Genomic DNA, 23,627 nt, shown 5'->3' on the forward strand with positions numbered 1-23,627 from the left:
CAGGAAGGGCTGGAGAACTGAGAGCAGCGTGAGAGGTGGTTCTTGGCTAATTTGTGGAATAACGTGACGTAAAACTCATCCGAAGGGGCCGGGCTTGCCGTCGCTGGGCACAGCCCCTGAGCCACTGTTGGGGGGGCGGGGAGGGGAGCGGCGCCCTGCTCTGCTGTTGGCTCTCTCCTTCCGACGGACTTCATCTCCCGTTCTGTACATTTGGTGAAAGCAAATACCTAGTGAGCCACAGGCAGGGGCTCAGGCGGAAACGGTCACACATCTGTCTGTTCTTCATTCCAGTCATGCCCTACAACAGCGCCCACCACTGCGTCGTGGAGGTGGAGAACTTCCTGTTCGTGCTGGGCGGAGAGGACCAGTGGAACCCGAACGGTAACTATATAGTTTTTAATATATTTTCTATTGATCTCAGAGAAGAAGGGCGAGGGGGAGAGAGAAACACCAATGATGAGAGAGAATCATGGATCGGCTGCCTCCTGCACGCCCCCCACTGGGGATGGAGCCTGCAACCCCGGCATGTGCCCTGACCGGGAATCGAACCATGACCTCCTGGTTCCTAAGTGGACACTCAGCCACTGAGCCGCACCGGCGGGGCCTGATGGTAACTGTTGAACAAGGCAATAGCGGCTGGCCCACGAGGACGTGTGCCAGGAAAGGCCCTGGTAACTGTCCAGCATCATGGCTGCGGGCGGTGTGTGTCTGATGTGTGTCTGTGACTGCGGGCGATGGGTGTCTGATGTGTGTGTGTGCCTGCGGGCGGTGTGTGTCTGATGTGTGTGTGTGACTGCGGGCAATGGGTGTCTGATGTGTGTCTGTGACTGCGGGCGATGGGTGTCTGATGTGTGTGTGTGCCTGCGGGCGGTGTGTGTCTGATGTGTGTGTGTGACTGCGGGCAATGGGTGTCTGATGTGTGTCTGTGACTGCGGGCGATGGGTGTCTGATGTGTGTGTGTGACTGCGGGCGGTGTGTGTCTGATGTGTGTGTGTGACTGCGGGCAATGGGTGTCTGATGTGTGTCTGTGCCTGCGGGCGGTGTGTGTCTGATGTGTGTGTGTGACTGCGGGCAATGGGTGTCTGATGTGTGTCTGTGACTGCGGGCGGTGTGTGTCTGATGTGTGTGTGTGACTGCGGGCGGTGTGTGTCTGATGTGTGTGTGTGACTGCGGGCGATGGGTGTCTGATGTGTGTGTGTGACTGCGGGCGATGGGTGTCTGATGTGTGTCTGTGACTGCGGGCGATGTGTGTCTGATGTGTGTGTGTGCCTGCGGGAGATGGGTGTCTGATGGGTGTGTGTGACTGTGGGCGATGGGTGTCTGATGTGTGTGTGTGACTGCGGGCGGTGTGTGTCTGATGGGTGTCTGTGACTGCGGGCGATGGGTGTCTGATGTGTGTGTGTGACTGCGGGCGATGGGTGTCTGATGTGTGTCTGTGACTGCGGGCGATGTGTGTCAGTGCCGCGGGACCAGAGGGGTCAGGGAGGGGGCTGTGAGGGGAGAGAAGGTCAGTCCTGAGCTGGCAGAGGATGCCTGCAGCGCACTCACTCACTCGCCGGCTGCCTGGGGGCTCAGCTCTGAGCTGGTGGCCGGCCCTCTCCTCACCGGCCCTCCAGGGATGGATGCCACAGCCATGCACGGCCTCCCAGAGGCAGGTGGCCAGCTGCAGCTGCGAGGATTCCCCACCTTCTCCACCGCGGGGCTCCGTCTCACAGCGTCATGATGCAGCTTCAGTAACGAAGCGCGGCTTCTATTCCCGGAGACCCGTGGCAGGTGTCCCACCCTTCCCGGCTTCTTCCGCTGTTCACCGCCACCCCGGCCGCTGGTGTGGGTGCCTCGGGCATTCACCGCAGAGAAAGGAAGCCCTGGGACATGTCCCGAGGGGAGCACGGGGCCTGGCAGGACACGCAGCCTTACCGCGGTCTGGGGGAAGCTCGCACGTGGAGGAGCTGCGGCTGCACCTTCTTGTAACGGGTGCTCATGGCTGAGAAGCCATCGAACAGCTGCAGGTGCACGCTTTCACGTTAAAGCCCGAACATCCCGATGAGATTACGTAGGCCGCATGTATTTTAGCGCGAATGCTCTCCTTCGGCATCTGCACAGGCAAGTCATAGAGAATCGGCACATCTGTTCATTCTAGAAGATCTTAAAGGAACACCACCCGGCCACCCTCCGGGACCGTTTCTCTGAAGCGAGGGCGCATTCTTCGGCGAGACCTGCAGCCCTGTTGGTGCAGGGCTTTCCTTGCTGGAAAGGGACAGCTCCTGGCCTTGAGAGAATAGGAGCGAAAATGATGTCATCACTCTCCTCCAGCTTTTCTTTGAAATGACGACTTTGATGCTACCAAAGGCCCCGGCATACCCGCAAACCCTCCTCCCCCCCCCCCAACAAACACCCCAATGACTGCTTAAGCCATCCTTCCTCGGCGGTGATTTCCGCTGACCGGAGCACCTGTAAGGGAATGTGCAGTCCTGTCATCAAGTTTATCTGAGCAAAGGATCTGCAGAACCTTCTCTTTAAAGGCCAGGCGAAAGCTAGCCCCTGACCAAAGGCCCCACCGCAGGGCCCTGCTTCCGATGGCAGCCCTCTCCGCCCACCTCTTCCCAGGTGAATGGCCGCCGTCACAGTACCAGCCTCTGCCACACCTGTGTTCACAGAACCCTGTGACCGGCCATTCCCCTGAGACCCGCCCTCATCAACCACCGGAAAACCTGCCCCGGGTTACCTCCCCCTGATGACCCGCAGCAGCTTTCTGCTCCGCTTCTGTCAAACGCACAGCTCAGAGGGCCCGGTGGGGGATGAGGATGGACATACTCCTTCCTCTACTTCAGAGAAGCAAGATTTTACCTTCAACTATTGCAGACTCCCAGGAGACTGGCCAGTGAACCTCCCTGGTGTGCCTCCCCCCATCCTGAGAAGAACAGAAATTTGCTTGAAAGCCCTCATTGAAGATGCTGTGAGCAAAGACTCCAGAACGCATAGCATTGCTTTCCTGTGGGGACGCCTGTCACCACCCAGCCAGCTCCGTGTGAGCCCCACGTGACACGTTCTTGTCAGACCAAAGTCTTGAGTCACTTTTGAAAATTATAGCTAATGCTATTCATGGGATTTAATGTGCATCTTCTCTCTCGCTGTAGCTACTCAGAATTGAATTTTAGTGAAACCTTAAGTACGGTATTGTAATTTTACTTTTTAGTCTCGCTATGGCAGCTCACTCTCTCTTTCCCTAAGACCCTTTTTAAACCTTGGGGGTCCCACCTGCAGTGCTGGGGCATCCTGTCCCTGACCTGTGTGGCATGTGACGTCATCTAGTGTAGGTCTGGGGAAATGCAGAGGAACCACCGATTGGCTCTCCCAAGTAGAGGAGAACTGTTACTCTATGAAGCAAACAGCCCCGCCTCCTGTGCCCTTAGGTCAACCTGAATCATTGGCTGAGGCCTTCTTCTAGGTGAGGGCTCAGGACGAGCAGGGAGGGGACTGTTCAGCTGAGGTCAGTTCTACAGAGTGGGAGCAGCTGTGGCCGTGAGCACCCAACACTCACAGCAGGTGGGAAATGGGTGCACCAGCCTGGTACAGGGGTCTGGGCTAGGAACCGAAGCACACACTCACCACAACCCCTTCAGTGTTTTCCATGGGGCTCCACGTACCGTCCATCTGGTAAACCACAGCTGACCTTGTTGGCAGTAAGAGTCGTATTTATTGGGGACTCATTTTTTGCCAGGAGCTTGGCCAAGCACCCACGTCATCATTTCAAGTAATGCTCCCAGCCATGATTGTGGTTCTCCTGTGAGGAGACCAAGCCTGGAGAGGCGGGATAACATGCACAGACACACCGCTTGCAAGAGGCTGAGCTGCTTCAGTGTAGGTCTGTCTGACTCCAGGGCAGTGATGGCGAACCTTTTGAGCTCGGCGTGTCAGCATTTTGAAAAACCCTAACTTAACTCTGGTGCCGTGTCACATATAGAAATTTTTTGATATTTGCAACCATAGTAAAACAAAGACTTATATTTTTGATATTTATTTTGTATATTTAAATGCCATTTAACAAAGAAAAATCAACCAAAAAATGAGTTCGCGTGTCACCTCTGACACGTGTGTCATAGGTTCGCCATCACTGCTCTAGGGCCTCAGTCTTTAAACCACTTCTTTTCTAGTCAACACCTGACTGTTCTCCCAGCCACCCTCTCTAATGGGGACTGGGTTTCTCGACCTTCTCACTCTTCATAGGATTGGAGGCAGGTAGCAATTCTTACTTCCTCTTCATTGCCAGCCCCCCGCCCCGAAGACTCATCCCTTCAAAGGATGTCTTCAGATTATACCACCTGCTGCCCCTCTCTGTGGCAGCTCTCCACTGTTTTCTGCATAATGCCACCTCCTTCACTCGACCCCACCACTTTTTCACTGTCCATCAGCCCCTTGTGTCTTTGTTTCCCTCCGTACTGAGTTTGTATTCCATTGTCTATACCTATAATCAGTCACACTGGTACACACACCTGCAACCCTCATGTCTGCCTCCTTGCATTATACTTACCTAGTAAAGCCTGGGTCCTGGTTACATCCATTCTGTCCCACCTCTTCCCTTCCCCTGAGCAACTCCATGTGGATATAGACAACCACAGCCACTCTGGCTCCTATGCGCCATGCTGACTACTAGCCAGCTGCACTTCAAATTGTCCTGATCAGTACACTCTCCCACCCTCCTGCTTAACTATTCCACACCTTCTCTCTCAAATGCCTTTCTCCAAAGCCTCCCTCCTCACTCAACATAGCCTCTCTTCTTAGTTCAATTACAATAGAAGCAATGGAGGATAAACATCTGTATCTGCTCCTACCAAGTCTATGCACATGTATCTGAGGCTACCCATATAGTCTATCTTTTCTCCTGTGGTTGTTTCTGCCCCTGTCTAAGGCCTGTTCTTCATTCCCTCTTGCTTGCTCAAGCACTTTTGCAATACTTCCAAACTTAAAAGCACAACCAATAGAAGCTTCTTTAGGCGGTATATCCTCCATCAATAATCTTCTTCTTTTCATGGCAGAAGTTCTAGAAAGTACTCCCTACTCTCTTTTCCATGCTTTCTCATATTTTAGTCTCCTAGAGGAGTCCCCACTCGGGCTTTCATTCCCACCCGTGCATGGAAGCAGCCACCTGTCCAGGCCACCACCAACCTCGCTGTTGTCAAATCGAATGTTTAATTCTCAGATGCTAACTCCTCTTTTTGAAACACTATTTGACACAGCTTCCAAAATGCCACACTTTTCCTCCTATCTCTGACAATGCCTTTCCTTTGCTAGTTTTCCTCCTTCTATCCCAGGGCTAATTCCCAGGATTTGTATTACCTTCCATCGTCATACCCTCTGCCTAACGGGGTTTCCTTCTGTTCAATGACTTTAAATAATATTTCTGGAATAATAATCCCAAAACTTGCACCTACAGCCTCATTTGGCCAGTGGTCTAGCGGGTACTTCCACTTTGAGATCCCATAGGCCTCTCAAGGTCAAGTCCAAAGCTAGGTGACTTCTCTCCTCAACCCCCAAACTACTCCTGCTGGTTTTCCTCACCTCAGCAAATCGCATGGCCTTCTGTCCAGTTACTCAGGCTAAAAACCTGGCAACCTTCCTTCATCATCTTCTCTTTATCTCAAACTAATAATCAGAAATTTTTATTGGCTGTTTCCATGCAGTAGATCCCAAACCTGACCACATCTCACTGCCAGAACCTTCCTTCAATGACCTCCTGATAGCTCCTCTGCTTCGAGAGTGGTGCCTCTATAGTCTGTTCTTCACGCAGCAGCCAGAGTAATCTTTGTAAGAGACAAATTAGGCCATATTCCTTGCTTGCTCAACACCCCCTACATGCCTGCCTTCGTTCTTATAACAAAGGGTGCAATCCTACCCTCGTCTATAACGCACACTGCTCTGGACCTTGACACGTCTCCGGCTTCTGTGCCAGCCACTCCAGCGTTCCTGCTAGGTTTGAATTCATGAGCAGCCCAGGAGTTTCTGCTCCATACCCCATGGCCTGAGAGGCTCGTTCTGCAGGTATTATGCATGGCTTGCAAAAGGCATCTGTGGCATTCTACCTAAGCTGGCCTCCCCTCTACCAATCCCTGGCCTTCATCTACTTGACAATGTAGTCTATACTTGTTTATTCATTGACCAAAGCAGGAACTTAGCCTTTCTTTTCTCCCCCAATATATCATCAGAATCTAGAACACATAGACACATAATAAGTACTCAATAGATAATTGTGCAATTAATAATTGGGTTTTTGCCGAAACCGGTTTGGCTCAGTGGGTAGAGCGTCGGCCTGTGGACTGAAAGGTCCTAGGTTCGATTCCGGTCAAGGGCATGTACCTGGGTTGCGGGCACATCCCCAGTGGGAGATGTGCAGGAGGCAGCTGATCGATGTTTCTCTCTCATCGATGTTTCTAACTCTCTATCCCTCTCCCTTCCTCTCTGTAAAAAATCAATAAAATATATTAAAAATAAATAAATAAATAATTGGGTTTTGTAAAACCACGCATGTACATACATGCGCACGCACACACGCACACACATCTCAGATGATTGTCATTTCAGGTGCTACACAGAAAATGGAATACACTCTTTGGCTTCCATTTCTTGGTGACAATCTGTGTGTAAATAAGAATAGTTTTTATGCCTCAGAGGCATTGCTGTGCTTGGGTTCAGCGGAGGGGATAAGCTGGCTACCCGGCTCCACGGGCTCATGTTCCCCCCCCATTCAGCACTTGTACCTGCGCTAGGTCACAGCAACTGCGCTTCCCTCAAATACACGCACACAACGTACACGACACACATAGATTAAAACTGACTTCCTTAAACCTCAGATTGTGGCGATTGCCACTATTTCCGCAGAGAGAGAGTGGGCTCTCCCACTCCTGGAATTCTGGGATCTTTTAAAAAATAAAAATAAAAGCTCTAACCAGAGATATCACACAGGGTAGTCTTGGAACTGATGCTTTATAGGCAATGACTTCATGTTTTTAAAGCATAAAAATGCCAAAGCCAGAGTGTTTTGCCCTAACTTTGGGATAACACTGGCTTGACAGACATATTTGCTCTTATTATTATGGTTGATTTATTTGTATCGGAACTCATTAAAAGGGGGCAGAGAAGGGAGGAAAAGAGAAAAACATTGGCGGTGGCTCGTTTATTGTTCTACTGACTTCACTTCTCAACCCCTGTTAGAGAGTCCCTCTACTTCAGGCGTCTATTTGTATAGCCTGAGAACGGAGGTATCTTATAAAATACTATTAAATGTGGAAAACAACAACAGAACGAATCTAAGTTTTATATCTTTTACAGGAAAACACAGTACGAATTTTGTCAGTCGATATGATCCCCGATTTAACAGCTGGATACAGCTTCCACCCATGCAGGAAAGGTAAGTGTTTATTTCTCGTGTTGGAAACACTGGTGGCGGCTGACAGGAAGCCTGGGGGCTGGGAGGTCTGCCCTGATGAGGCATGCTCAGTGGGACCAATGAAAGGTAGATGAAGCAACATACACACCTTGGGCTGGCGGGTGTGGATGAGCTGCCTTGGTAACTCAATGGAGAAAAACAATCAAGTGAGTCAATGATTTATCCTCACGTAGGAAGAAGACAATTGCATGACTGTTCTTCCTTCTCTACATTGCATTGGCTTTGGGGCAAGCAGAGCTGCACTCTCACCGGCTAGCCCACTCTCCTTGGCTAGGATATATTTAAATCCTAATTGAAATATAAAATATAGTTTTCACAGTGAAATCTGTGCATTTTGATGCTCAGATTTCAAAATTGAAGTTTTCAAGTCTCACTGATTCAAATCCTTCCCATTTGCCTCCTCCACTATCTTTCCATCATACATTCAAGAACAGGTCACTTGTTAGCTTTAGAATAAACGGTTTTGTAAGGTGTGCTCTCATTTTTAATATACAGTGTTTATCTCACCCAATGCTCCTAGTGCCAAAGGACATGATGACAACTACACTTACACCTCTTGGGCTCTCCTGGCTGTTTCATAGGCATGAGGCCATGTCTTAATGTGCCTATGCAAGTTCTCATGCTAAATTTTCCACACTTGCTTCTTTTCAAATAATATCTTCATATCCTCTTGAGCAAATTCTTCAGTCTAATTGTAACAATAATCGACAACCTATTTGCTCGATGGAATTATTTAAGACATGATTTCTTATTTCTCTCATGACCCTTCACCTTAACATTTCCTTTTTTTAAAAGCATTCAAACAGATTGCACTGAGATCAAATTAGATCCTTAATCATATATTCCAAGTTAAAAAGAAATTTTCAGCGCTAGCCGGTTTGCCTCAGTGGACAGAGCATCGGCCTGCGGACCAACGGTTCCCGGGTTCAATTCCGGTCAAGGGCGTGAACCCCGGTTGCAGGCTCCTCCCCAGCCCAGGACCTGGTCAGGGCTCGTGCAAGAGGCAACCAATTGATGTGTTTCTCTCATCAGCAGTATTTCTCTCTGTCTTTCCCTCTCTCTTCTACTCTCTCTAAAAATCATTGGGAAAATATCCTTGGGTGAGGATTTTTTTTAAAAAGAAATTTTCAGATCATACCATCCATTCAAAAATGGACATTACAACAGGAAGATGATGAATCTATGCTATAAAGAAACTTACTTTCTATTCCATGTACATATATTAAGACTTTCTAATAGGACACTAGGGGCCACACACTGAAAATAACAGGCACATTATATTAAAAGGATCACAGACGCGTTTAGGAATGTCTGGTGGAAACGTGCCTCAACAAAGGACTCTAAGCCAGTTAATGCCCTGACTTCCGCTCAGCCTTCCTGCTCCTGTGCCTGGGCGCGTACAAGCCTCTGGGGGTCTTTCTTCTGGCCTCTCACGTGTGGGGCTTCTCTCCTGGCTGCCGTTGTTGAGGCCACATCACTTCACCCTTTCATCCAAACCGTTCAAGAAAGTTCCACTTCAACCATATTTTAAAAGTGAACATCAATAACATATTTGACGTGTCAGCATCTCCTCGCCCAGGCCCCCTTCGCTGGGGGCTGCGCACCAGATCGTTAACCTTCACGCCGTGGCTTTGGAGGCATCGCTCACGTCGCGGTCAATTATCTCACTGTAGAGCCCCTCGGGATGAGAAGCGTTGCTGCAAAAACCTAATTAGTAATTTTTTCAAATGTGCATTGTTTACTTGATACTCGATAATGACTTCCTCGGAGGCACTCTGGCCTCTCCTGGCAGGGTCCTACGTAGACGATTTTGAGCAGCTCATTGACCTGATAAAAAGGCCTGCCATGGTCCGTCGGCGCCCGGCAGCCACCGTTGACAGGATGGACTGTCGAACGTTTCTTCCCGAGTCATTATGGTACATCATGTCAGGTCCCTGGTAAGAGGGGGGTTTTTTTACATTGAGAGCAATCAACTCGATAGAGCAAATAGAGAGCTCCTGGCCGCGCGGAGGGGCAGAGGCAGAGCTTGCGGATGCCCCGTCCATCTTCCAGCTCCGCGTCCGTCTCCTCTGGGTTGGCGGACCCAGGCGGCAATCCGTAGCTGAAAGTGAAATGTTTCTGTCTTCGCTGCCGCTCAGACTAGCAACAGTGGTCAGTTACTAGCGTGGTCTAGCTGGTGATTAAACAAAGAAGGGGAAAACCAGAGCATATGAGACACGGGCTATAGGTCAGAGAAGAATTTCCTTAAATGTTTGAGTTCATTCGCGTTGTGTAGATCATGAATCAAACTCACCAGAAGTTTCCCATGCCACCCCATTCTCTTAGCTGCTACCAAACTGCTAATTACGTTACCAAACTGGTTGAGAAGAATAGAGTCAAGTTGGAACACACTCGGGGGTAACCCAGTCTCTGCATTACAGAGCTGGCTGGACAGATGGCTAGGCCAGCTTCCCTCATTAGCGCACCCAGAAGAGTATGATCCGGTGCAGACTACCATTCCCGGTCACCGGGCAATGGGCCCACGGCCGCCAGGCTTCCTCGACCACAGGCCTGCTCCTGAATTGCATGCCTGCTGCCTATGAATTTACCGACGGAAATAAACAAAAATATAAATTTAAATGTCATGCAGAGGGGTTGTTTTGGTCTCAGGTTTAAGATTTGATTCTTCAGAAAGAAGATGAGGGTGAAAATGAAAACTTGGCTCAATAGAAACGCTTTGATGACTTTGAATTTTTTTATAAAAATAGACATTTTAGGTATTCTTATGGAGATTTTATTCCCTAGCTAGCCTGGCGGGGGGGGGGGGGGGGCGGGGGGCAGGGGGGGGGGAGGGAAGAAGGGAGGGAGAGAGGGAGAGAAAAAGAAAAAGCAGTTTGGAGAACAGAAACAAAGCATATGTTTCACAGAGTAAGTGAAATCTGGAAGCAAATACATCAGAAATTTTCCAAAGTTAACTATTTGTTTCTGAAAGCCTTACAAGAGACAATATTCTGTTTGAAAATCTGCTTTAAGCTGATGATGAAATTCAAAATGCAAGCTGAGATGAGGTTGTGATTATTCAGTCTCAGGCTGTACATGTAAACTGACCGCCCGAGGGTCAGAGGACGGGGAAAAACCGGTACAATATGCAGGGTTTGATGCATGTTTGTAGACATTACCGTCGTCCTTTGTAACTTATCTCAACCCATTGAGCATTAGCTGTGGCGGTGGAGTAAGGGGGATGTTGTAGGGGGGAAGAGATGAACAATTTAAATACACTGTAATCCCATTAAGGAATCTTTAATCATCTTACCTAACTCTTCCAAAAAGAGCCTAAATAACCTACACCAGGTGTGCCCTCAGGTGCAGAGGCAGGGCAGGGATCTTGCCCAGGAGACCTGGCCTGGGCAGATTTGCACCCAGAGCAAACGCTCACAGTGGCTGACAGGCCATGACCCAGTGTGTCACGCAAGGGATAGAGTCAGAGACCCGGCATCTTCACTGCCGGGATTGCTACAGGAATATGCACTTTTGTCAGGAAGGGAAACCCACTGGGCTGCTTTTTCCCATTTAGATCCTAACAGTGACACTGTGTGGATGAAGCCAGGAGTACACATGGAGCATCAAATCAGGAAACCTCGGCTAACAGTGGGGAAGGAAGGAGAAGGGAGAACAGTGAAATGTAGACGCTAAAAGGAGTTCACGCCTCCAAAGGGGGCTCTTCCTCGTATGCTCCACTACCAAAGCTTGAATAGAGGGTTTGCATCCTTGTCATGATTGATGGGCGTTTTTTCTTAGGCCAGTATACTAGTATAGTGCATAGAACTCCCCACCTTACAGCCCACATAGTCCAAGTTACTTATAAATGGCACAGCAGTGAACTTAGTAAACTAATTCTTCCAGGGGCTCCAAGACCTGTCACAGGCTCATATGGGAAAGGGATCCTGTTTCAATGGTGCAATTAAATATCAATGTCCAGATTTTTATAGACCTGTGTCAGTCTTCTCAATGAATCGTTTTAACTGAGGAGGGAAAATCACCAGTAAAATCATCTTGACTTATCATATTTCATAAGAGAGCAGTAGAAATCTGGCTAAAGAAATGAAAAGATTCATCTTACAACTAAAACTGTGTACCCTTTGACCAACCACTTCCCCATCTATGTGCACTTAATTTCGTAATTGTTTAAACCTAATTTTATATCTCAATGAGTTTTTACTCCTCTATCCCAGGAAACCCCAATTTATTTTAGGTTTGCGTTTCTTTGAAAATATGATTAAATCTTCCTCCAAAACCTTTCTCCATATTCTTCCTCAAAAATGCACATCTGCAAAACACCTTTTAGTACAATTTCAAAAGAGCTGCGTGGACTCCTCAGAAGACACGGCCCAGGTGAACCACCCTTACTTTGTGAAATCTGTCCCTCCTGCTCTTCATTCTCCTTCCTACGGATTCCTTCCTCCTTTTTCCATCATTCTTGTTCATCTTCCTCCTGAATTTTCCGCAGCACATATGTTTTTCAAAAGCATCAAGAAAAATATAGAAAAAAAAAAACAGACATAGCCAAAATACGACTCTAACAATTTCAGGACTGTGAAAAATAACTGAACCATATGATCCCACAATCCCACTTCTGCATATATGTCCGAAGGAACCAAAGTCAGTATCTTGAAGAGATTTCTGTGCTCCCATGTTCATTGTAGCATCAGTCACTATAGCCAAGATGTGAGAACAGCCTTGTCTGTCCAGAGATAAGCAGGTAAAGAAAACATGGTGTATGCATAAAATAGAATATTACTCAGCCATAGAATTGAAGGAAATCCTGCCATTTGAAACGGAAAGTCATTATGCTGAGTGAAACAAGCCAGATGGAGAAAGACAAACACTGTATGATGTCATTTATATGTGGAATCTAAAAAATGTTGAACTTAAGGAAACAGACTAGGATGGTGATTGCCTGGGGCTAAGGGCAGGGGTGAGGGGGAGTGGTCGGTCAAAAGGTACACAATTTGAGTGGAGATGAATAAGTTCTGAGGATCTGATGTCCGGTGACTATAGTTAATAGTGGATTATACGCTTGAAATTTGCTAAGATAAGAGAATAGGTCTTAAGGGTTCTCATAAAAATATGGGGGGTAACTATGTCAGGTGATGGATGTGTTAATTAACTTCCTGGTGGAAATCCTTTTACAATGTATGCATGTATTAAATCATCACATTTTACACTTTACATATATTATAATTTTATTTGTCAATTATAGTTCAATAAAGCTGGAAATAAAATAAAACTGAATACATCACCACATATAGCATTTATCATACTTATATGGTAATAAGTCATCTACACAAATAAAGAATTTAGTTGTCACTTAAAATGTAGGTAGGAGTGGGCAAAAGAAGGTTTACAGTTGTGAGAAAGCAAAATAGGATTTATTATATTATTTATTTATTATTGTATTGTTTGCTTTTATGATTTGTTTTATTGTTATTATTTCATATCCTCACTTATGATTTATCTTTTAGGTAATGATGGCTGGTAATTTGACCAATGAGCAACAAAAGTGGATATTTAATACTGTAAACTTACTTTTGCCCCACCCCTGTGTAATTGAGAAAAAAATGTATATGCAAATATTTTTAATTTTATTTTTCAATTACATTTAAAATTATTTTGTATTGGTTTTAGGTGTGCAGAGTAGCAGTTGGGCAATCATGTACATTACAAAGTGTCACCCCCAATATTTCAAGTAACCACCTGCCACAAACATAGTTATTACAATATTGTTGACCATATTCCTTACACTTTATATCTCAGTGACTGTTTTATAACTACCAATTAATACTTCTTAATCCCTTCACCTTTTTCACTGAGTCCCTCAACCCCCCTCACCTCTTACAGCTGTCAGTCTGTTCTCTGAATCTATGGGTGTGTTTCTGTTTTGTTTGTTTGATTATTTTGTTCTTTCGATCCCACATATAACTGAATTCACTTGGTATTTGTCTTCCTCTGTCTGACTTATTTCACTTAGCATAATACCTTTTAGGTCCATCCATGCTGTTGCAAATGGTAAGATTTCATTATTCTGATAGCCAAATAATATTCCATGGTATATGTACCACAGCTTTTTTATCCACTCATCTATTGATGGGCACTTGGGTTGCTCCCAAATCTTGGCTATTGTAAATAATGCTGCCATCAACATAGGAGTGCATACATTCTTTTAAATTAGTGTTTGGGGTTTCTTCAGAAGTAGAATTGCTGGGTCATAAGGCAGTTCCATGTTTAATTTTTTGAGGAACCTCAACACATCTTGATGGCTGATTTTTAAAGACATATTCAGGTATTATTGACGGATGGGTCCTATGCATGAACCAAACACTGGGCACTGTAACAAGCACTTCACGTGTATTTGCAAATAACCCTGTAAGGAAGGCACCATCATCAACCCCATGTGACAGATGAGCATTCTGAGTCTGAGAGGGTTAAGTGATGAGTCAAAGGCCACACACCCAGTAAATCGTAGAGCCAGGCCATCGTATTCCAGACACCAAACAGTCCATCAAGATGCTACTGGTATATACTGCTTCCCTGAGGTTGTGTAAACACAACTCGGAAAATCTCCAAACCATATACACTGAGTGGCCAGATTATTATGACCACCCCATCAGTACTTCGTTGGGCCACTTTTTTGCCTTCAATACTGCGGCGATTCTTCTTGAGTCAATGCCATATCTTGTTAGTTACCAAGTCTTGCATCTTCCTTTAAAATACCTTTTTTGTCACCCCTCTCCATGTCTTCTACTAAAACTCCAATTTGCGTCTTTAACACTTCACTCCTGGATTATGGTCTATCTCAGATTGGTCTTCTTGTCTCCAATCCTTTTGACACAGCTTGCATCTTATGCTTTTGGTGACGTAGTGAGATAATCTAATAAAGAGCCTCTCTTGAAAAGAGACTAAAAAATATCCCATAGCTTTGTAAGAATCAATACCAAATATTACATAGGTGAAATTCCTGCAATGGCTTATATAACAGCAACTCTTCAACACTATATTCAGTTCACAAAAGTTTCTCTATTTGCCGTAGTACTGGGGACGGAGTGGGGGGGAGAAAAAATGATAATTGAAGAAAAATTTTGATGATGTAGTTCTCTTATAAATTGGGAACAATGACCCTTGAAGGACCGTAAAGAAAGTGAATGTCAAGATAATTTATTATTGTTACATTATCTACCTCATTTTTCACTTTGTCTTACTGAGCTGTGATATCCTTCCAGAGTATACCAAATATCCCAAACATTAGTGAACGCTTTACCAGTGTATCCAAGAAAGATAAAAAAGAGCTCAAACAAAGAGTTAGTGAACTGCCCCTCTGCTGTCACTTTAATATCAGAAATGTGAACCAGAATGGGCCATGCACGCGACCACTGTATAAGGTCTCAGATCTAGAAGGTAGCTATCTGTGTGATTTCCAACGGCTTGCACCCTTTCTGAAGCTGAATATACCTCCTTTTCCCGACCCACTGGGCTCCTTCTGTGATTTACGGTGGATTGTTGTTTTCATTGTAGAAGAGCCAGTTTCTACGCGTGTCGGTTGGACAAACATTTATACGTTATTGGTGGAAGGAATGAAACCGGCTATTTGTCCAGCGTGGAGTGCTATAACCTAGAGACGAACGAATGGCGTTATGTGTCTTCTTTGCCACAGCCCCTGGCAGCTCACGCAGGAGCCGTGCACAACGGGAAAATATACATTTCAGGCAAGTCACCCCCCGCTTTCTGCTACAAAGTTCCGTTGCAAGGCGCTTTCTTGACTTGTATGTGTGTGTTTCATCCACAGGGGGTGTGCACAATGGAGAGTATGTCCCATGGCTCTATTGCTACGACCCCGTGATGGATGTCTGGGCTCGCAAACAAGATATGAACACAAAACGCGCCATCCACACTTTGGCTGTAATGAATGATCGCTTATATGCAATTGGAGGAAATCATTTGAAAGGTCTTTTTTAAGAAAATCACAATAACATTTGCATTTCATGTTTCTCGCTAAAGGGGTGTCTCCTTAGATAATCATAGTTAATTTACCAGTACCATTGGGCAAGCATCTATTTTGGCTCCTCTACAAGATAGGATTATTTTTTTAAGTTACCACACATATTAAGGAAATGAATAATAATGTCTACAGAAAATTAAAAAATGAAAGCACTAATAACTGAAAAAGCACAAACAATTTGTTGTAACAATGGATTCAGTAAAAATAAATTATTCCTTATCAACAAAGTTATAGTAATGGATTTTGTCCACAAAATTGTTTTCTCTAGTAATCCTAAAAACTGTAGTCATAGCTGTGCAAAGAAGCTAATATGTGATTTTTCTTAAGGAAAACACTTAGAATTTCATGTCTAAATTTAGAATTATCTCTTTTAATATATCCAAGTTCATATTGAATCAGAAGTGTCATTTCCTGGTCTCTGCTGCTCATCTTAGAGCTCTCCCAGTGAAGGCGGATTGTAATTACTGCCCATCTATGATTCTCAAAGTTTTTCTATTTGCTTTTTTTAAAATAAAAATCCCTGCTTAAAGCACAGCATTTTTAGAGCCATGTCTTGGTTCCTCTCCTTCGCACGTGTGCGTGACTACATATTTTTGTAGTGTATGCGTGTAAATGTAACTTTATGTGCAGTTGAACTTGATAGGAAAGCAGAGAGATAATGCTATTGAGATTGTTATCAGCTGCTTTGGGCCTCAGTTTCCCCATCTGAAAATGAAGAAACTGGTCTAGTTGGTCTCTAAAAACTCCTGAAGCTCTGACCTTCCAGGATCCTTGAAATTGAACTAAATGAGAACGAGCCCATCTGGTATGGTAGATCAGGCCCATCTGAGCATTTATGTTTCAATTAGATAAACAACTTTTTAAAAATAGCTTACACATAGACTTTCTCTATTTTTCTTAATACATGTTTACCCCTAAAGGTAATAAAGACCAGACAAGTATAACTTTAATGTAAATATATCCAAGTTCACATTGAATCAGAAGTGCCATTTCCTGGTCTCTGCGGCTCGTCTTCGAGCTCTCCCAGTGGAGGCGGATTGTAATTACTGCTGCTGCTCTCCCCCTTTGTTTTTCTCCTTCGCTGGTGCTCCTTCATGTCAGCACATACTCCATGGCCTTTACATCCACATGTTTTATATTAACTTTGTAGTTGTCTGCATTAAAACATGACTTCTACTAATTTCTTTGCACAAGAATGCCTACTTTAGGAACGTTTCATATTTATGGTTATACTTGGACAGGAAAGATTTGAGTAATGACAACCTACATGAAAAATAGCACACACACATCAAATTAGGCTGGCTCAGGGCGGCCTTGTGGCTTAGAGGAAAGGGTGTGGACGTTGCATCTAAGCTCAGATTTGAATCCCAGTTGTGCACTTACAGTTGTGTGGTCTTACTCAAGGCACTTAACCTCACATCTGGAAATGAGGGATAGTGATCCCTTCCTTGGTAGTTGTGAGAATTACAGCCAACGAATTTACTTGGTACAGAGAAGGCACACATATTCTCATATAATGCCACCAGGACCTTAGAACCAAGAATTTGCCCAAATCTTCATTCCCAGTCTATATGCTTCAAAAACCATCGCCAATGATCTTAATGGTAAAGGAAAGAAAATATACCACAGAGTTGCAGGAAGCACATTACTCTGTTCTTCCCAAATCTATGTGATTTCTTTTACGTAAAAAGTTACTGGCTTGAAATACTGTGTCTGCCTCTTCAAGAATGAAAATTATTCTACTTTCTGGCCTACCTTGCCAATTAACTTGAAGAGTCCAGTATGCCAATTTATTTATATTATGTGCATTATAATGGTCCGCTAGCAAATATCCGTACCATACATTTAACTAAGGAAAAAAAATCATGAAAGACTCAGTTTGCTCAATGGCCATGGAACTCCCGCTAGGGTTTTTGACTCCCTAAATTAGAGGCAGGGAGTTGTTCTCTGTGACCTGGTGGTGCCCCAGCCACTGAGAAGCTTTATCAGAAGGGTGGGGAGAAGCCCTGCAGTGGAAGTTAGACCCCCCACTCAAAACCTTGGTCCTAAGTAGATACTGGAACCGGTTCATGTTAAACTTAGTCAGGTTGCCAAAAAGGTAAAACATGCTGAACAACAAATTTTAATTAATTAAACATTTTGAGATATTTAAAGATTCATTGATGAAAAGAAATATAGCCCAGTGACTCAGTAGTTGAGCATCGACCTATGAACCAGGAGGTCATGGTTCAATTCCTGGTCAGGGCATATTCCTGGGTTGCGGGCTGGATTCCCAAAAGTGGGCATGCAGGAGGTGGCTGATAAATGGTTCTCTCTCATCATTGATGTTTCTCTCTTTCTCTCTCTCAAATCAATAAAAATACATATTTTTAAAAAGCAATATAGTTTAGTCTATAAAAGTAAGTCTATAAAACTTTAAAGACTGTTCACTTAGGTTCATATCTCAGTCTACCTACTTACTGGTCATGTGACTTACTCAAGTCATTATCTCTGTCCCTCAGTTTCCTCATCTACAAAATGAATAGACTGGTATAACTATCTCATAGGATGACTGATGGGATTAAATGGGTTCATTTATAGAAAGCGCTTTAATTAGCTAGTTGTTTAGCTTATAAAAGCACCCTATAAAATGCTTACTTTAACCATTGCTATTTTAAGCCTTTTAAAAAGTCTCAATAAACCATTTCGAATAAAATCTACCCCCCATATAATCAACCAAGGATATCTAGTCAGGCATTCCCGCTTTCAGCTAGTCAGGCATTCCCGCTTTCAGCTAGTCTGGAACACCCAGAGTCGGGTTGTTTGTTCGCTGTTTGTTTGTTTTAGGTCTTTCTGACACATCTGATTCCACCAGTACATGCATGCATGCCTTCAAGACACATGACCTGCTTCCGGCTCTAGACCCTTTTTAAAAAGAAGCCCTCCCTGCAGGGGGGACCCTGAGAGTTGGTTGTTTGTAATTCCGTTCTGCTCTGTCCCTTAGGCTTCTCCCACCTTGATGTCATGCTGGTGGAATGCTATGACCCGAAAGGTGACCAGTGGAACATCCTGCAAACTCCCATCCTGGAGGGTCGAAGTGGCCCTGGCTGTGCCGTGCTTGACGACAGCATTTACCTCGTGGGAGGCTACAGCTGGAGCATGGTACGTGCGCATTGAGCTGCTGCTCCTCCTCCCGGTTGGTGCTTACTTTGTTTTGTTTTGTTTTTGCATTCATTTCAGCTTTTTTTTAAACCTTTATTCTTGAAAGTATTACATATGTCCCCCTTTGCCCCCACTGACCTCTTTTAGCCCACCCCTGCCCCGCCCTCCCCAGGCCTTCACCACCCTGTTGTCTGTGTCCATAGTTATGCATCTATGCATACAAGTTCTTTGGTTGTTTCCCTCAAAATGTGTTACCACTCATGCATGTCCCTTTTAAGAGTATTGTGCTCAAAAAAAGAAAAGAAATAATAATAATAATAATAAATAATAATAATGGTGCTTATATGCAAACAGTAAGTTACGTTAGTAATGGAATCAGTGTGGTTGCGGTAGAGCTGACTTGCTCTCTGATCGGCTGTGTCGTAAGTGGGTTAGGTCTCGGGTTCTCTCCTTCCCCATGCTGTTGCAATTCTGGCTTTCCAAGGAAAAGTCAGACTAAAGTGGCTTTATAAATGTTCTGTCGAAATTGTTTGAATAGGAGAGTCTGAGAAGTTTCTGCCCAGTAAGGCGTGAAAATGGAAACCAGTTGTTTAATATCCACAAATTCTGTTTAGTATATGTAATTTGCCATTGTGCTTCACTTTGCCCCCTTTATCATTAAATTTCCAAGCACACCCCTACATTCAGAGCACAGTGGACCCTCATTAACACACCATCCAACTTCAATATCCATCAACATTTCGCCACACTTACCCCATTTATCCTTCGAAATTGTTTTACTGGAGTAATTTGAAGCAAATTCTAGATATCATATTATTTTATTCTAAATGTGTCAGTATTTATCTTTTTAAAATTATTCATTTATGTAAACACAGTCCCTATCACACCCAACAAATAATTGCTTTATATCCAAAATAATATTCTCCTGAATATTCTCCTGTTCATTTAAAAAATGTATTTTTCACGTTGATGTGTTAACACGCGTCTCACTTGTAGGAGTTGTTAGCTCTTACACGTCTCCTACACAATGCAGCGTTGCCTCTCTCCCACTCTTGTTCCATGCCTCTGACCAGATGAAAAGCAGGGTAAGTTCCATAGGACATCCCGCACTCTACAGTTAGCTAGTGACGTCAATGGTGGCGTCAATTAAAAGTCATCTGTGTCCATATTTCCCATAGACTGGAAGTTAGAGATAAAGGCTTAATTAAATTCAGCTCTTCTTTTAAAAAAAATTTTTTTTATTTATTTTTGGCAGAAACACTTGAGGCTCTATAATTCAACTAACGTCACATCAGGCGACACCTAAGGTCTAGTGTCTACCATCACTTTTTAAAAGATGACTTTTTCTCTTTTTCTATTTATGTGTGTTGGTTTTGTAAGACTAATTCAGGGTTTTAATCATGTGAGTTTAGTTATTTTTGTTCGCTTCTAACAAGAAAGTTATGTAAAGTGTTGGGGGGAGCTTTAAAAAGATATTAGTTATATGGAGGCACATCTGTATTGACATATGTAACTAGATATCAGTACATGTGCCTGTTTGCTGGTGCACATTGCTAGCTGCCAGAGTACCTGTGTTTGGAACCAGGTACCAGGAGTCACTTTCAGAAAGTGATGGTTCAGTTGGTGGGGAAATTTGTTTGTTCCCTGTGATAAAAAGAAAGCTGCTTGGGTCTGGGAAGGGAAATGTTATACAAGTACCAACCCCAGACGTTGACAAAGGGAACAAGCATTTTGTTTGTTTTTCACGTGGCCTCTTGAAAATAAATCAATCAGTGTGCGAAGAGCTCAGCAAGCTTTCGTCCCCAGTTCATTTTAACCCTGTTTTGAGTCCCAGCGCTAATCCCTTCTACAGGAGTGACATAAAAATGGAAATGTGAGGCAGCGATCTAAAATCCAATTTACTTTAATCATTTGACTATTTAAGGTGAAATTTTTAAAACTTAAACCATCAGGATAATTCCTATTTTTTTTTTTTTGGTCAATTATTTTAAGGGATTTGTTGATTATCCAGGATGTTCTAGGTACTTAACTTTTCTTATTAGTGACACACGCAGAAAAACCGATTTTAAAATTTTGTCCATCTCAAATTTCCCATTGGATTAAATCAGGTCCAAACCCCCTGCTTTCATGCCGGAGTTTTTAAACAAGAGCAGAGAACTGATCTTTTCTTTGCGGGGTGAAGGGATCAGTCAGCTGCCCTTGCGGTTCTGAGCCCGCTCCCTAAGTGCTCTGTTCTGCCGTTGCAGGGGGCCTACAAGTCGTCCACCATATGCTACTGTCCGGAGAAAGGCAGCTGGACAGAGCTGGAGGGGGACGTGGCGGAGCCGCTGGCGGGGCCCGCCTGCGCCCCGGTCATCCTGCCCGCCTGCGTCCCTTACAACAAATGATGCCAGGAAGCCCTGGCGCGACAGTGTCCGCTCTAGGAGACAGCGACAGGTGACATCACTGTTACACTAGGGACAGTGCATTCGAACGGCTGCTGATGCTGTACGAGCGACCGCAAAAGAAGAAGACCTGCCCTTGAGCAGACACTGTGTCTGTGACTCGGATCACAACCAACTCCCGGTGGTGACAGACGCTTCCATTTCAGACTGGTTGGAACTTGTCCCAGCTTGACAAAAACGCCTCCCGAGGATCTGAACTTTCAGAAGGAGACAGGAAACACACCGACGAGCCCCCCAGAGAGACCTACAATCAGTATTGTGCGTTGTAGTCTACCTGCATGTGGTCTTTGTTGAAGTTTTGGGGATATCGTGTTCATGAATGACTCAAAATTGGACCCACTAAAATATGTTCCCTGCATTACAGGAAGCGCCACTTGATTCTATATTCCTAACCTGTGGCTCCATCACAGACTCCATAGGCAACACGGTTGTAGAGAATCACGGAAGGGTTAAAGAGAAGCACTTGTTTCTATATATCTTGATTTCATATACCTTCTGCCCCCTCCAGCCTCGGGGGATGAGAGAGGAGAACGAGGCTGGCTCTTGTAGTGATTGCTTTCCGCCCCGGAGGCTCCAGGCTAGCCAAAGTCACCATTTCTGTGTCCTCAATTTTGTCTCAAAGATTAAAAGAAAATACACTATGTCACTGTTCGGTCCATGGAGTCTTGCTCTTTTTTTGCAGAATATAAGCAGGTAGTGAACACTCCGTATTTGCTCCCAAAGGTAGAATTGGCAGGCGGTCAGACAAGATTGTGTTTTCTGTTGGGTAACGTATCTGACCCAAACTTCACCCACAAGGAAAACTGGGAGATAGCTTTCAGGAATTCAGGAGCAAAAGAAAGCATAATTTTTGTCAGTAATTTCTATGACAGTCCCAGTTATCTCTCTGTCCCTAAAACACATGACCTACGAGACACAGGAGCAAGCCATCGCTCCTAACAAAACCCTCTTCCTCCCCTTGGCTCTAGAAATGGCTCTAGATTGGGCTCTAGGAAAGCACATGACTTACCCTGGTCATTCCCCCAACTCATCCAACGCGTTCGTTATCAGCAGAGACGCCTGAGCTCAGCGTAGTGGGCCATAGCTCGGTGTTTGCCGGAGCCTGGGGAGCTCAGGCCCAGGAGGGCAGGAGGGCAGGAGGGCAGGAGATGGTCTCAGTGGGGCCAATCAAACCAACAAAACTGGCAGCAACATGAATTTGATGTTCACGCTCCTTGGATCTGGAAAACATCTGGTAGGAGTCAATAAAAGCCTAAAATATTTTTTTAATCACCCAGAGATGTCTGTGAGTCCCTTGGCAAACGTGGCCTTCAGAACAGCAGCCTGAGAAGCCACGGATGGGAACCGCCGGGCGCTATGTTCTCACTACGGACACGCCAAGAGAGACAGGTGTCCGGAATCCACTGCGTCTCTACAGTCAAGTGCAATCTTTGTTGTTTTTGTATTTATTTGTATGTTCAGATCCAAAGGATCCGTTGTAAAATATATATAAATATATACCCAGTGCAATTAGCCTTCATTTCCTTTTCCTTGAAAGCATATGAATATATAGAAAGCAAGAAAAAGTACAGTACTTTTTGGGGAAATCCCAGCTGACGTCATGAAGAGAACAAGGTCTGCTCCGAACCTTTTACCGTCACCTGTCACCACCCCGTCTGAATGTCGCCGTTTATACGCGGATATTTGCTTTCCTTACGCTTGTTCTTCATTTATTTTTTATTTCTAACGAAAATAAATAAAAGCATTTATGAGGACAATAAATAAAGCTTTCTGTACTTCAGAAGGACACAAACTATTAGTGGGAAATGAATAAATAAGTCACAGAGGATGTAAATTTTGTACAGTATTAGAATGTGTAAATGAAGCTTGCTTGGAAGGGGGAAACTTGAAATAAAAACTTTATGTACTAATTCAATTGTCTCTATCTTCCTACTTATAAAGCCTGTGTATAAATCTCTACATTGAATTGTTTAAGTGTTTGTAACATATAAATGCATAAGTGTTTTTATTCTGCAGTATACTTTACAAGTTGATTTAGCCTCCTGGCAGTATATAAATGTATACAGTATGGACAATGCTAAAAAATATGGAATGTGTCAGGAAAATGTTGAGTTAAAAATAATGAGTTGGACCAGATTTTTCCACTGTTAGAGTGTTATAAGGAGGCATAACTTATCCAAGATCTAATAACTAAACATTTATAGAAAGTAGTAGAAGCACCATATGTATTAAACAGTACTTGTACACTTTCTAAAAAAAACAAGTGGACCACATATTCAATTAGATACATTCTCTAAATATATAGTATTTCATCTTTTTTTAAATCTGAAAAATAAGTTGTACAGAGCAAGGAAAGAGGCTGTGGCAGACCATAGGGGAAACTGAGGCATGTAGCTGAGGTTGCAGGTGGGCAACCTTCCAAGTAAAGAGTTATGAAGGGTCTGAAGCTACTTCCTGAAGCTTGCAAGCTACAAAGGACTTACTGCCATGCTTCCCAGCCAAGTCTACCATTCTTGGGCTCAAACTCACATTTAAAGGGTATTTGATCCTCCTGGTATGCCATGAA

The 23,627-nt window shown here is 44.4% G+C and overlaps 1 protein-coding gene across 1 annotated transcript in view; it reads left to right on the top strand.

The window, feature by feature from the left end:
* The window catches only part of KLHL14 (kelch like family member 14), a gene marked incomplete at its 5' end in the record, with an annotated part of 94,874 nt that extends 71,900 nt beyond the window's left edge, over positions 1-22,974 (top strand). The window contains 6 exons of the mRNA XM_081097939.1: positions 292-381; positions 7,327-7,405; positions 14,993-15,183; positions 15,264-15,422; positions 18,460-18,617; positions 20,864-22,974. Coding sequence (XP_080954065.1) covers positions 292-381; positions 7,327-7,405; positions 14,993-15,183; positions 15,264-15,422; positions 18,460-18,617; positions 20,864-21,004 — 818 coding nt within the window. The 3' untranslated portion in view covers positions 21,005-22,974. The remainder of the gene's footprint in view (positions 1-291; positions 382-7,326; positions 7,406-14,992; positions 15,184-15,263; positions 15,423-18,459; positions 18,618-20,863) is intronic.
* Between the last annotated feature and the right edge of the window lie 653 nt (positions 22,975-23,627).

The sequence above is a fragment of the Myotis nattereri genome (assembly GCF_964212035.1).
Source record: "Myotis nattereri genome assembly, chromosome: 8".
Classification (NCBI taxonomy): domain Eukaryota; kingdom Metazoa; phylum Chordata; class Mammalia; order Chiroptera; family Vespertilionidae; genus Myotis; species Myotis nattereri.